This window comes from Cherax quadricarinatus, chromosome 51 (genome assembly GCF_038502225.1).
Source record: "Cherax quadricarinatus isolate ZL_2023a chromosome 51, ASM3850222v1, whole genome shotgun sequence".
In the NCBI taxonomy this organism is placed as follows: domain Eukaryota; kingdom Metazoa; phylum Arthropoda; class Malacostraca; order Decapoda; family Parastacidae; genus Cherax; species Cherax quadricarinatus.
Window position 1 is genome coordinate 14906143 of NC_091342.1, and position 14499 is coordinate 14920641.

At 47.0% G+C, this 14499-nt stretch overlaps 1 protein-coding gene across 9 annotated transcripts in view; it reads left to right on the plus strand.

Moving 5' to 3' along the window:
• LOC128694639 (retinal degeneration A) overlaps positions 1-14499 on the plus strand; it is a 350420-nt gene that overhangs the window by 141496 nt on the left and 194425 nt on the right. For all 9 annotated transcript variants that reach the window (XR_011393410.1, XM_070095883.1, XM_053784803.2 and 6 more), the window contains exon 3: positions 544-747. Coding sequence is in view for 8 of the 9 variants with exons in the window: in XM_070095883.1 (XP_069951984.1) it covers positions 544-747 (204 nt within the window). In the remaining variant the exon portion in view is untranslated. The remainder of the gene's footprint in view (positions 1-543; positions 748-14499) is intronic.

Consider the following 14499-nt stretch of genomic DNA (forward strand, 5'->3'; position numbering starts at 1 on the left):
CGTGCGGCCAGTAGTAACAGCCTGGTTGATCAGACCCTGATCCACCGTGAGGCCTGGTCTCAGACCGAGCCGCGGGGGCATTGATCTACGAATTCTCCAGGTAAACACACACACACACACACACACACACACACACACACACACACACACACACACACACACACACACACACACACACACACACACACACAGACACACACGCTCGCGCGCGCGCGCCTGTTCATTGTACTAAAAGGTGAATAACCAGCATCATAGCGCCTCGTAAATCCCACAGATCCAATCTAACCGCCACCACCACAAGCATCCCCACCTTTACCACTACTATCCACCATCACCACTACTGTCCACCACCACCACGAGCAACCTCATCACCACCACCACGAGCCCTACTATCTCCTCCACCGCTCACCCCCACACTAATTACTAGCACCACTATCACCACCACACTCATCACTACTCACCACCACTGTCATCATACAGCCTTGAAACCAGCACACTAAGGTTTCCCTCAGTCTAATCAATGCTTGTCTTCGTGTCTTTCAGAAATCGGGGGCCCGGATGAAGTGTTCTGCGTGCAAGATTATCGCTCATACAGGATGTATCGCAGCGCTGGTCGAGAGGGTGAAGTTTCCCTGCAAACCCACCTTCAGGGACGTGGGTCCCAGGCAGTACCGCGAGCAGACGGCTACTCACCACCACTGGGTACACAGGCGCAGCCAGAAGGGCAAGTGCAAGCAATGTGGCAAGGTAAGATGAACCTTATGTGCTTCCCTGTCTTCATTTTGTTCTCCTCCTCTCCCCTCGCCTCCATTTCTCTCCCCCTTCCCTCTTCGCCTGATTCCATGGTATACAGAGCACTGGAAGAAGCGTACTCTCCAGCAAGCATCCACCAGGTTCCTCTGTGTGTGTGTGTGTGTGTGTGTGCGTGTGTGTGTGTGTGTGTGTGTGTGTGTGTGTGTGTGTACGTACGTACGGCACGTACGTACGTACACACATACTGTGTTTGCTGGGGTCGAGTTTCTACTACTGGCCCTGTCTCTTAACTGGCCTCTACTGGGTTCACTCTTCTCCTTGTGTGAGTCCTGTCATATCTATTCTTAAAGCTATGTATGGATCCTACCTCTACCACTTCGCTGTCTAGGTTGTTTTACTTCGACCCCTTAGTACGTGAGGGGTCAGAACGTGACCAGCCTGGCTGTGGTTCATACGTTGGGCTACGTGTGGCCATCATTAACAGCCTGGTTTATCAGGCCCTGATCCCCCGGGAGGCCTTTGATATATATACTTTTGATGAGTTCCAAGGGTCTTTCTACTCCCGGAGCCCGTCCATGGGCCAGGTTCGTCTGGTGCTATTCTGGTTAACCAGGCTGTTACTGCTGGTGGCCGCAGGGGCGTTGACCCTTGGAACACCCTCCAGGTAGATTCCAGGTAAATCGCTGTGATTGTCCGTTTTTAGCTTCCAGCTGTGCCCTCATGTTCCTGAGACTTTCCTTACAGACTCGTCCACCCACTCTACGTATTCCTCTCAGTATTTTGTACGTTGTAATCATGTCACCCCTGGTCCTTCATTTTCAGAGAGTTGTGCAATCTTTGTACCCCGAGTCTCTACTGTTTTCGGTCTTCTTTGTCAGACCAGTCCGGCAACTGGTGCAGATCCAGTTAGTCTTTTCCCGGACTGCTGCTGTCTGCATTCTCATTACTTTTACGTGATTTGCGGACGGGGACACCTCTGACTCGATTACTTCTGTCATGTCGTTCACATACACAAGAAATAGTACCGGTCAAAGTACTGGCCCTTGTGAAACCCCACTTGCTACACACTCCCATCCCCACACCTCCTCTTTGACAAGACGATTTGCTATCTCTAAAATCGTCCTGGTTGTTTCTTATAAATCTATCCCTTTCCAGATGCTCCACCACTCGTGTGTGTGTGTGTGTGTGTGTGTGTGTGTGTGTGTGTGTGTGTGTTTACTCGCCTATATGTGGTTGCTGGGGTCGATTCGAGTGTGTGTTTTTACTGCTTGCTTGTTGTGTATGGGTCATCACAGATTAAGGGTAATGATGACTCTCATTATATATATACGTGCGTTCTCTGTATATGTGTATATGTATACATGTGCAGCATACATTTGAATATATGTATATTCCTCATTCCCAGAGCCGCTGCAAGTAATTCAGTGATATGGAATAGTTCAAGCCATGTCTAATTGGGTGGTTTTGGCGGAGGGAAGAGGTGTGTTACAGGGCTGAGATGTAATTACTGCAACGGCAACAGCGATAGTAGCAGCACACTAACCTCTGTGTAGCCCAGCTGATGTGTGGTAGTGAGCTGGGTGCGGGGTAGTGGTGGTGGGGTGGGTGTGTGGTGGTGGGTTGGATGTTTGGTGTTGGACTGGATGTTTGATGGTGGGGTGGGTGTATGGTGGTGGGTTGGATGTTTGGTGTTGGACTGGATGTTTGGTGGTGGGGTGGTGGTGGGGTAGATGTTTGGTGTTGGACTGGATGTTTGGTGGTGGGGTGGGTGTGTGGTGGTGGGTTGGATGTTTGGTGTTGGACTAGATGTTTGGTGGTGAGGTGAGTGTGTGATGGTGGGGTAGATGTTTGGAGGAGTGGGGAGGGAGGAGGAGGGAGTAGTAGTAATAGTAGTGGTAGTAGTGTCCTGGTATTGAAGGTGTAGTGAAGTCTTGCTGACCAAGCATTCAGCTGGGAAGCTTGGCCTCAGGTCGGGCTGTGCAAGTCGAACAACCCTCGATATCTGTCACAGGTATATTCCTGAAGGTTGTCTGAATACTGTCCTCGATGCCAGGTCCAGCCCGGCCTCAGATAGTCGAGCCTTCTGTTTGATGGCCTGGTCATCTAAACTGCTGGTGCAGTTCAACGTATGTACCTGATCAGCCGGGCTGTGGTTCGTACGTCGGTTTACGTAACAGCCTGGTTGATCAGGTCCTGATCCATCACGAGGTCTGGTCTCGGACCGGGCCACGGGGGAGTTGATCTCCGAAACCCTCTCCAGGTATACTCCAAGTATACAGCCTGGTTGATTAGGAACTGACGTGAGGCTCTCATCTGGTTCTCTCTTGAAGACAGCCAAGGGTCTGGTAATTTCCCTTACGTATGAAGGGAGGGTGTTCAAAAAGTATTAATTCTTTTACATTTACTGAGTTCTCTCTTAGTGCTCCCATCGTCCACTGGAGGTAGTATGTTTCGTCTGCCGAGCTTTTTGCTCTCGTAGGGAGAATTTTCAGTATGCAGATTTGGAACAATCTCCAGAAATTTCCAGGTATAAATTATGTCATTCTCACCAACGTTGCAAGGCGTACAAATCCTTGAATTTATATGGGCACCCTTAAAAAGGAGTGTCAGTGTGTAGCAATATTCCAGTGTAGCGAGAACAGTGACTTAGGACTGAACTAGACTGGAAGACCAAGTACCAAACCTACACACTGTTAAAACAACGTACTGGAGTGAGAAATACGGGAGGAAATATAAAATAAATCATTTGGAAAGCAGGGGGCGCCATGGGCACCATAAGAGAACATTGATATCTAATACCAGCAGATACCAGAAATAATGTGGGACCAAGTGAAGAGGTTTTCAAGAGGAAAGTGGATCACCACCTCCGCCAAGTGCCAGGCTGTGAAGGATGTGTTGGCCTCGGGCCTCGGGCCTAATTAACCAATAAGGTACCAGAAAAGCTTGGCTCCAGACCTGGCTGCTGGAGTAGCAAGACTCGTCAAACATATCACATGTTTAAAGAATATATCCAAAAAAAAAAAAAAATGAGCTGCACTCTCCTCCTCACTTCCTTCGATCAACTTTCTCCCCAGACGGTGTATGACCCTTGAGTGTTTACAGTTCTCCCGTAAATGAGAGGTACTTTGTATGTAAAACAGTGAGGTACCATGTATGTAAAACAGTGAGGTACCATGTATGTAAAACAGTGAGGTACCATGTATGTAAAACAGTGAGGTACCATGTATGTAAAACAGGTAAAGATGGCTGGAGTGACCCTGGATACACACTGTCTCATCACTGTTCAGTACAATCCGTCATACACATGTTCCCTCCGTTTACTATAATTGCTGAGTATTTCTCTGACCTCAAGATAAAAGTAATGCAAATGCAAACCTTATAGTTGCCACAATATAATTCAAAATAACGAGAGAATGTGTATTGAGTTGTTGAATTTTGTCATGTGCACGGCGTTGCTCACTATAGAGAGAGGGTTTGTAGTGTCACCAGCGGCCGTGTGCAGTAATAATAATAATAATTATTATTATAATCTTCTATAAGTACATGTACAAGGTATACAGGCCTAGCTGACATCAGTGACATACTGCTATACAGAAAGCCGCTTGTTATGCAGAGCATTTCGGGCAAATTAGGTCAGTTTTGTCTCCAGGATGCGACTCACACCAGTCAACTAACACCCAGGTACCTATTTTATTCCTGGGTGAACATGGACAGCAAGTGTCTTAAGGAAACACGTCCTAATGTTTCCACCCGTACTGGGAATCGACCTCCGCATCCGTGTGTGTAAGCTCGGTGCGCTAGCTATCGAGCAGCGAGCGTGTGGAGCACGTCAGCAGCGAGCGTGTGGAGCACGTCAGCAGCGAGCGTGTGGAGCACGTCAGCAGCGAGCGTGTGGAGCACGTCAGCAGCGAGCGTGTGGAGCACGTCAGCAGCGAGCGTGTGGAGCACGTCAGCAGCGAGCGTGTGGAGCACGTCAGCAGCGAGCGTGTGGAGCACGTCAGCAGCGAGCGTGTGGAGCACGTCAGCAGCGAGCGTGTGGAGCACGTCAGCAGCGAGCGTGTGGAGCACGTCAGCAGCGAGCGTGTGGAGCACGTCAGCAGCGAGCGTGTGGAGCACGTCAGCAGCGAGCGTGTGGAGCACGTCAGCAGCGAGCGTGTGGAGCACGTCAGCAGCGAGCGTGTGGAGCACGTCAGCAGCGAGCGTGTGGAGCACGTCAGCAGCGAGCGTGTGGAGCACGTCAGCAGCGAGCGTGTGGAGCACGTCAGCAGCGAGCGTGTGGAGCACGTCAGCAGCGAGCGTGTGGAGCACGTCAGCAGCGAGCGTGTGGAGCACGTCAGCAGCGAGCGTGTGGAGCACGTCAGCAGCGAGCGTGTGGAGCACGTCAGCAGCGAGCGTGTGGAGCACGTCAGCAGCGAGCGTGTGGAGCACGTCAGCAGCGAGCGTGTGGAGCACGTCAGCAGCGAGCGTGTGGAGCACGTCAGCAGCGAGCGTGTGGAGCACGTCAGCAGCGAGCGTGTGGAGCACGTCAGCAGCGAGCGTGTGGAGCACGTCAGCAGCGAGCGTGTGGAGCACGTCAGCAGCGAGCGTGTGGAGCACGTCAGCAGCGAGCGTGTGGAGCACGTCAGCAGCGAGCGTGTGGAGCACGTCAGCAGCGAGCGTGTGGAGCACGTCAGCAGCGAGCGTGTGGAGCACGTCAGCAGCGAGCGTGTGGAGCACGTCAGCAGCGAGCGTGTGGAGCACGTCAGCAGCGAGCGTGTGGAGCACGTCAGCAGCGAGCGTGTGGAGCACGTCAGCAGCGAGCGTGTGGAGCACGTCAGCAGCGAGCGTGTGGAGCACGTCAGCAGCGAGCGTGTGGAGCACGTCAGCAGCAGGCCACATCAGTGTTAATGAGTCTGGTAATTGTGAAGTATTATCTAGACTTGATTATTAAAAACTGGAACAGCTGTGCGCTGGACTTGGGTGATACAAATACTTGTATTTGGCTACTACAATACCCTTGAATTTTATGAAGAGTAAGTCACAATAACGTGGCTGGAACAATTCACAAATAAACGTACAATAAGAGAACACGCTTCAGACGACGTTTCGAGCCTTCCTACACCACTTTAGAGTCGTAACTGAATGAGATAAAGCAGAGAAAAACAGACAGGTCTAGAAGAGGATGAGGAACGGTGGTGGTGGTGGTAGCGGCAACACCAGCCGCCCTAAATAATAATAATAATAATAATAATAGACAAGGACGCAACACCCAGACTAGTTTTGGTTGAGGACGGACCAGGACGTTTTAGTCATCTCTTCATTGTTTATATGAAAATATTTGCATTTCAGTGCTACATCTTTCAAGACTTCCCGTAAAAAAAAATTAGAAAAGTTGATAGCTTTGGAATTAGGGTGGTTTTATGGGAGGAAATTCAAATGAGGAAAAAATGAGATGGATTGAGTGAGAGGTGGGAGGGAGAACTGGGAAGAAAGGGAACACTTGAAGAACTTTCGCGAGTTAAAATGTATCGGAGAAGACCTTGAATGGAGAAGCAGAAAATAATATATACCTAGTGTAATGGCTCAGGGCCTCCATACCTCTCATATTTCTCCATGGCTGTGGTATTAGTTCACGGCTTCCAACCACACTTGACGGTTGATATAAAATAATTTATAATGGTTGAATAAGTAAAACTGGTCACCTAGCAAGAACGTGTTTAAGTCCGTTCTAAAAATTTTCTCTTATACGTTTATAAATATATTTTTTTATGTTAATGTAAAAATTTAATAATTTTGTACCAAAAGAACCTTAGAAAATTTACCTAACCTTATAACAAGCACAATTTAATTTAGCCTAATCCAACTTAATATATTTTAGATAAGTTTACAATAATTTAATAACAAACACAATTAAATATATTTTTTTCATTAGGTTCAGAATGATTTTTGCGAAATTATTGCATACACAAATTTTAGCTTGCCTTATTTCTCAAATTTTACTTATTCGGCACAACATTATATATATATATATATATATATATATATATATATATATATATATATATATATATATATATATATATATATATATATGCAATAAGATCACAGTAAACAGGTGATTTCAGAATATGCAAAATAACCACTCTGAAAGAATAGAGAAATTCCAAGCGCTTACGTGACTACTCACATTATAATGTGAGTAGTCACGAAAGCGCTTGGAATTTCTCTATTATTTCAGAGTGGTTGTTTTGCATATATATATAATATATATATATATAATTTTTTTTTTATCACACTGGCCGATTCCCACCAAGGCAGGGTGGCCCGATATGAAAAACTTTCACCATCATTCACTCCATCACTGTCTTGCCAAAAGAGTGCTTTACACTACAGGTTTTAAACTGCAGCATTAACATTATATATATATATATATATATATATATATATATATATATATATATATATATATATATATATATATATATATATAATATATCGAAGGTATGAAGCTCGTCTTGATTGCTGCGCTGCCACTTTCCTCCTCCGTCGTTATTGTCTCTCGTCTTTGTGAGGCCGTGATGACGACCAGTTGTCAGTTTGGAAGGGGGACTAGAGTAAAAGGAAGAGTCACTAAGTGTGGAGTAAGACTGTGGAGAGTGCTAGAGAGGGGGAAGGGGAAGGTGCCATAGTGATACACGCAGATTATGTTTGACTAAGTGGGAAGAGGGAAAGGAAAATGACAGTGTGAAACAAAAAAAAGTTTGGGGGTTTGAGAGGGGCCGGATATAGAAACTCAAACATCGAGGTAAAATTGAAACCATTATACAGTGCATTCGACAGACAGCAAAAAGCCATCATCGAAATGGAGGTGTAACACTAAATAAAAATCTCCTGTGCAAAATCCTCGGCGGAAACCCTCTCTTAATCCTTTACTTAAATCTGATGAAAATTTTTCTAAGAAAAAAAAAAACGAGTGAAATACTGAGGAGGCATTACTAAGACACGCTATTCAGTGACCCAATAAACACTAGTGTCTGACAACCAACACAGCTTTTTCATGACAGCGACACCAAATTCTGTCAACATTTCGGATATAACCCTGAGCTCAAATCAGACATTAACGGCATTCACAGCATACCCATGTATTGTCCCATGCAGCCAGTCGTGGAGAGAGGAGAGGCACCCCACTTCAGGGGAGCTACAGTAATGGAGTGAGACAAGCTGTGACACAGTGTGGTAAGAAAGATGATGCGAAGTCTACATGCTATTAAGGTTAGCGAAAAGTTACTAACGTTGAAGAGAACGATGTGTCCTTTACATGAGCGAGTTTAAATACCACTTACTACACTACTAGTAACATCGAACACGACCCACACTATCATGAACCACAACCACGACTCTCACTACCATGAACCACGATCACGACTCTCACTACCATGAACCACGATCACGACTCACACTACCATGAACCACAAACACGACTCACACTACCATGAACCACGATCACGACTCACTACCATGAACCACGATCACGACTCACACTACCATGAACCACAACCACGACTCTACCATGAACCACGATCACGACTCTCACTACCATGAACCACGATCACGACTCTCACTACCATGAACCACAAACACGACTCACACTACCATGAACCACGATCACGACTCTCACTACCATGAACCACGATCACGACTCACTACCATGAACCACGATCACGACTCTCACTACCATGAACCACGATCACGACTCTCACTACCATAAACCACAATCACGACTCTCACTACCATAAACCACGATCACGACTCACACTACCATGAACCACGATCACGACTCTACCATGAACCACGATCACGACTCACTACCATAAACCACGATCACGACTCTCACTACCATAAACCACGATCACGACTCTCACTACCATAAACCACGATCACGACTCTCACTACCATAAACCACGATCACGACTCTCACTACCATGAACCACGATCACGACTCTCACTACCATGAACCACGATCACGACTCACACTACCATGAACCACAAACACGACTCACACTACCATGAACCACGATCACGACTCACTACCATGAACCACGATCACGACTCACACTACCATGAACCACAACCACGACTCTACCATGAACCACAACCACGACTCTCACTACCATGAACCACGATCACGACTCTCACTACCATGAACCACGATCACGACTCACACTACCATGAACCACAAACACGACTCACACTACCATGAACCACGATCACGACTCTCACTACCATGAACCACGATCACGACTCACACTACCATGAACCACAAACACTCACTACCATGAACCACGATCACGACTCTCACTACCATGAACCACGATCACGACTCACTACCATGAACCACGATCACGACTCTCACTACCATGAACCACGATCACGACTCTCACTACCATAAACCACAATCACGACTCTCACTACCATAAACCACGATCACGACTCACACTACCATGAACCACGATCACGACTCTACCATGAACCACGATCACGACTCACTACCATAAACCACGATCACGACTCTCACTACCATAAACCACGATCACGACTCTCACTACCATAAACCACGATCACGACTCTCACTACCATAAACCACGATCACGACTCTCACTACCATAAACCACGATCACGACTCTCACTACCATAAACCACGATCACGACTCACACTACCATGAACCACGATCACGACTCTCACTACCATAAACCACGATCACGACTCTCACTACCATAAACCACGATCACGACTCACACTACCATGAACCACGATCACGACTCTCACTACCATGAACCACGATCACGACTCACTACCATAAACCACGATCACGACTCACACTACCATGAACCACAACCACGACTCTACCATGAACCACGATCACGACTCTCACTACCATGAACCACGATCACGACTCTCACTACCATGAACCACGATCACGACTCTCACTACCATGAACCACAAACACGACTCACACTACCATGAACCACGATCACGACTCTCACTACCATGAACCACGATCACGACTCACTACCATGAACCACGATCACGACTCTCACTACCATGAACCACGATCACGACTCTCACTACCATAAACCACAATCACGACTCTCACTACCATAAACCACGATCACGACTCACACTACCATGAACCACGATCACGACTCTACCATGAACCACGATCACGACTCACTACCATAAACCACGATCACGACTCTCACTACCATAAACCACGATCACGACTCTCACTACCATAAACCACGATCACGACTCTCACTACCATAAACCACGATCACGACTCTCACTACCATGAACCACGATCACGACTCTCACTACCATGAACCACGATCACGACTCACACTACCATGAACCACAAACACGACTCACACTACCATGAACCACGATCACGACTCACTACCATGAACCACGATCACGACTCACACTACCATGAACCACAACCACGACTCTACCATGAACCACGATCACGACTCTCACTACCATGAACCACGATCACGACTCACACTACCATGAACCACAAACACGACTCACACTACCATGAACCACGATCACGACTCTCACTACCATGAACCACGATCACGACTCACACTACCATGAACCACAAACACTCACTACCATGAACCACGATCACGACTCTCACTACCATGAACCACGATCACGACTCACTACCATGAACCACGATCACGACTCTCACTACCATGAACCACGATCACGACTCTCACTACCATAAACCACAATCACGACTCTCACTACCATAAACCACGATCACGACTCACACTACCATGAACCACGATCACGACTCTACCATGAACCACGATCACGACTCTCACTACCATGAACCACGATCACGACTCGCACTACCATGAACCACAAACACGACTCACACTACCATGAACCACGATCACGACTCTCACTACCATAAACCACGATCACGACTCACACTACCATGAACCACAAACACTCACTACCATGAACCACGATCACGACTCTCACTACCATAAACCACGATCACGACTCTCACTACCATGAACCACGATCACGACTCTCGCTACCATAAACCACGATCACGACTCACACTACCATAAACCACAATCACGACTCTCACTACCATAAACCACGATCACGACTCACACTACCATGAACCACGATCACGACTCTACCATGAACCACGATCACGACTCACTACCATAAACCACGATCACGACTCTCACTACCATAAACCACGATCACGACTCTCACTACCATAAACCACGATCACGACTCTCACTACCATAAACCACGATCACGACTCTCACTACCATAAACCACGATCACGACTCTCACTACCATAAACCACGATCACGACTCACACTACCATGAACCACGATCACGACTCTCACTACCATAAACCACGATCACGACTCTCACTACCATAAACCACGATCACGACTCACACTACCATGAACCACGATCACGACTCTCACTACCATAAACCACGATCACGACTCTCACTACCATAAACCACGATCAAGACTCACACTACCATGAACCACGATCACGACTCTACCATGAACCACGATCACGACTCACTACCATAAACCACGATCACGACTCACACTACCATGAACCACGATCACGACTCTCACTACCATAAACCACGATCACGACTCTCACTACCATAAACCACGATCACGACTCACACTACCATGAACCACGATCACGACTCTCACTACCATGAACCACGATCACGACTCTCACTACCATAAGCCACGATCACGACTCTCACTACCATAAGCCACGATCACGACTCTCACTACCATGAACCACGATCACGACTCTCACTACCATGAACCACGATCACGACTCACTACCATAAACCACGATCACGACTCTCACTACCATAAACCACGATCACGACTCACACTACCATGAACCACGATCACGACTCTACCATGAACCACGATCACGACTCACTACCATAAACCACGATCACGACTCTCACTACCATAAACCACGATCACGACTCACACTACCATGAACCACGATCACGACTCTCACTACCATGAACCACGATCACGACTCACTACCATAAACCACGATCACGACTCTCACTACCATAAACCACGATCACGACTCTCACTACCATGAACCACGATCACGACTCTCACTACCATGAACCACGATCACGACTCACTACCATAAACCACGATCACGACTCTCACTACCATAAACCACGATCACGACTCACACTACCATGAACCACGATCACGACTCTACCATGAACCACGATCACGACTCACTACCATAAACCACGATCACGACTCACTACCATAAACCACGATCACGACTCTCACTACCATGAACCACGATCACGACTCACTACCATAAACCACGATCACGACTCTCACTACCATAAACCACGATCACGACTCTCACTACCATGAACCACGATCACGACTCACTACCATGAACCACGATCACGACTCACACTACCATGAACCACGATCACGACTCTTACTACCATGAACCACGATCACGACTCACACTACCATGAACCACAAACACCCAGAAAAAAGTGATTAGAACTATAAAACAGTGATTGACAATGAGCGCCTCACAGAATGCACAGACGAGGCAGTAATGGTGAAAAATCATCAGCTACAAGTAAAAAGGCAGACAAAAATAATTCTAAGGAAAAAATAGTATGGCAGAAATTAATTTCACTTGAGGGTGAAATTACCAAGAGACTCCTGGGTGCCTTCAAGAGAAACTTAGTTACTGCAGTCAATTCCTGATCAGCCAGGCTGTGATACATAGTTTCGACTTCGTGTTGTTAGAGTCCCAGGTCTCATGAATCATGAGACCTGGTCTAGGACCGTGCCACGGGGGCGTTGGCCCACCCCCCTGTAGTAAAGACCAGGTAATGGGTCACAAAAGATATAAAATATCGACTGATGTATTACACATGTGCAGTGTTTTTTGAAACGTGTGATAAATATCGCCCACCTTCAACTTTTACTAATACAGTTTGACGGAGCATACATTTATGATCAGAAAATAACAAAATACCAACGATGTGGTGAATTATTAATCACAAACCTCGCATATTGCTGACATAGCGACCTCCAGTGGACTTACAAGACAGTTCTACCATCTTGCCCGTCTTATTTGTACAAATCCGTAAAAAAAGAAAAGAAAGAAAGAAAAAAACAGGAAATATGTATAGTCTGTTACAGGTTGACTCTTTCAAAATCTTTAGTAAAATGTTGAAATATTCTTAAATCACGAAGGTACCGGTGAAGGAGTTACTTAAAACTGTAAATACATACAAATACGCGCGCGCGCACACACACACACACACACACACACACACACACACACACACACACACACACACACACACACACACACACACACACACACACACACACACACACACACTTCTAAGGTGTTGAAATATGAGAGACCTGGGGGTAGCCATGTAGAACATACATATAAGGAGACTCGACTCGCGAAATCGTTATGACACGATTGCAAACAAACTATACTACTGGCGGGGATTGAACTCGTGGCGAGTGAGTAGTAAAACTCCAGCCCATGATTTGTTTTATATATAAGGAGAGTAATAACATTGGAAAAATACACAAATGCAGTATATTGCGATTCTTTATTTGTCAAATATTTGTCAATAAAGAATCACATAATACTGCATTTGTCTTTTTTTTCCATGGTGTCGGTATTTATACCATTTATCTCGAGAGTAACAACATTACTGTCACAGCTGAGGAAAAATATGAACATTTCAGACCAGTGGTACTATTGGTACACTTTTTACACTGTAAAATATTTTGATGCGCTCTGAAAATCCACATCTAGAACTGGTAAAATTATAGTGGGAGAATGTTCAGAGAACTTTTCCTGCCTCCATCAATTCCAACACTTACAATGTCTGGCCGGCCTAAAATCCCACCAGTTGTATTTCCTGGAGTGCAGGCGAGAGAGGGAGAGATCGTGATTTATACCTGGAAAATACAATACAGTGGGGAAGATGGGAGACGTATGGTGTCACTGTGGGAGGACGGGGGTGATATGGTGTCCCTGTGGGAGGAGGACGGGAATAATATGGTGTCACTGTGGGAGGGGGACGGGAGTAACGTGAGTGGTCACTGTGGGAAAGGGACGGGAGTAACGTGAGTGGTGTCACTGTGGGAGGGGGACGGGAGTAACGTGAGTGGTGTCACTGTGGGAGAGGGACGGGAGTAACGTGAGTGGTGTCACTGTGGGAGGGGGACGGGAGTAACGTGAGTGGTGTCACTGTGGGAGAGGGACGGGAGTAACGTGAGTGGTATCACTGTGGGAGAGGGACGGGAGTAACGTGAGTGGTGTCACTGTGGGAGGGGGACGGGAGTAACGTGAGTGGTGTCACTGTGGGAGGGGGACGGGAGTAACGTGAGTGGTGTCACTGTGGGAGAGGGACGGGAGTAACGTGAGTGGTGTCACTGTGGGAGAGGGACGGGAGTAACGTGAGTGGTGTCACTGTGGGAGAGGGACGGGAGTAACGTGAGTGGTGTTACTGTGGGAGAGGGACGGGAGTAACGTGAGTGATGTCACTGTGGGAGAGGGACGGGAGTAACGTGAGTGGTGTCACTGTGGGAGAGGGACGGGAGTAACGTGAGTGGTGTCACTGTGGGAGAGGGACGGGAGTAACGTGAGTGGTGTCACTGTGGGAG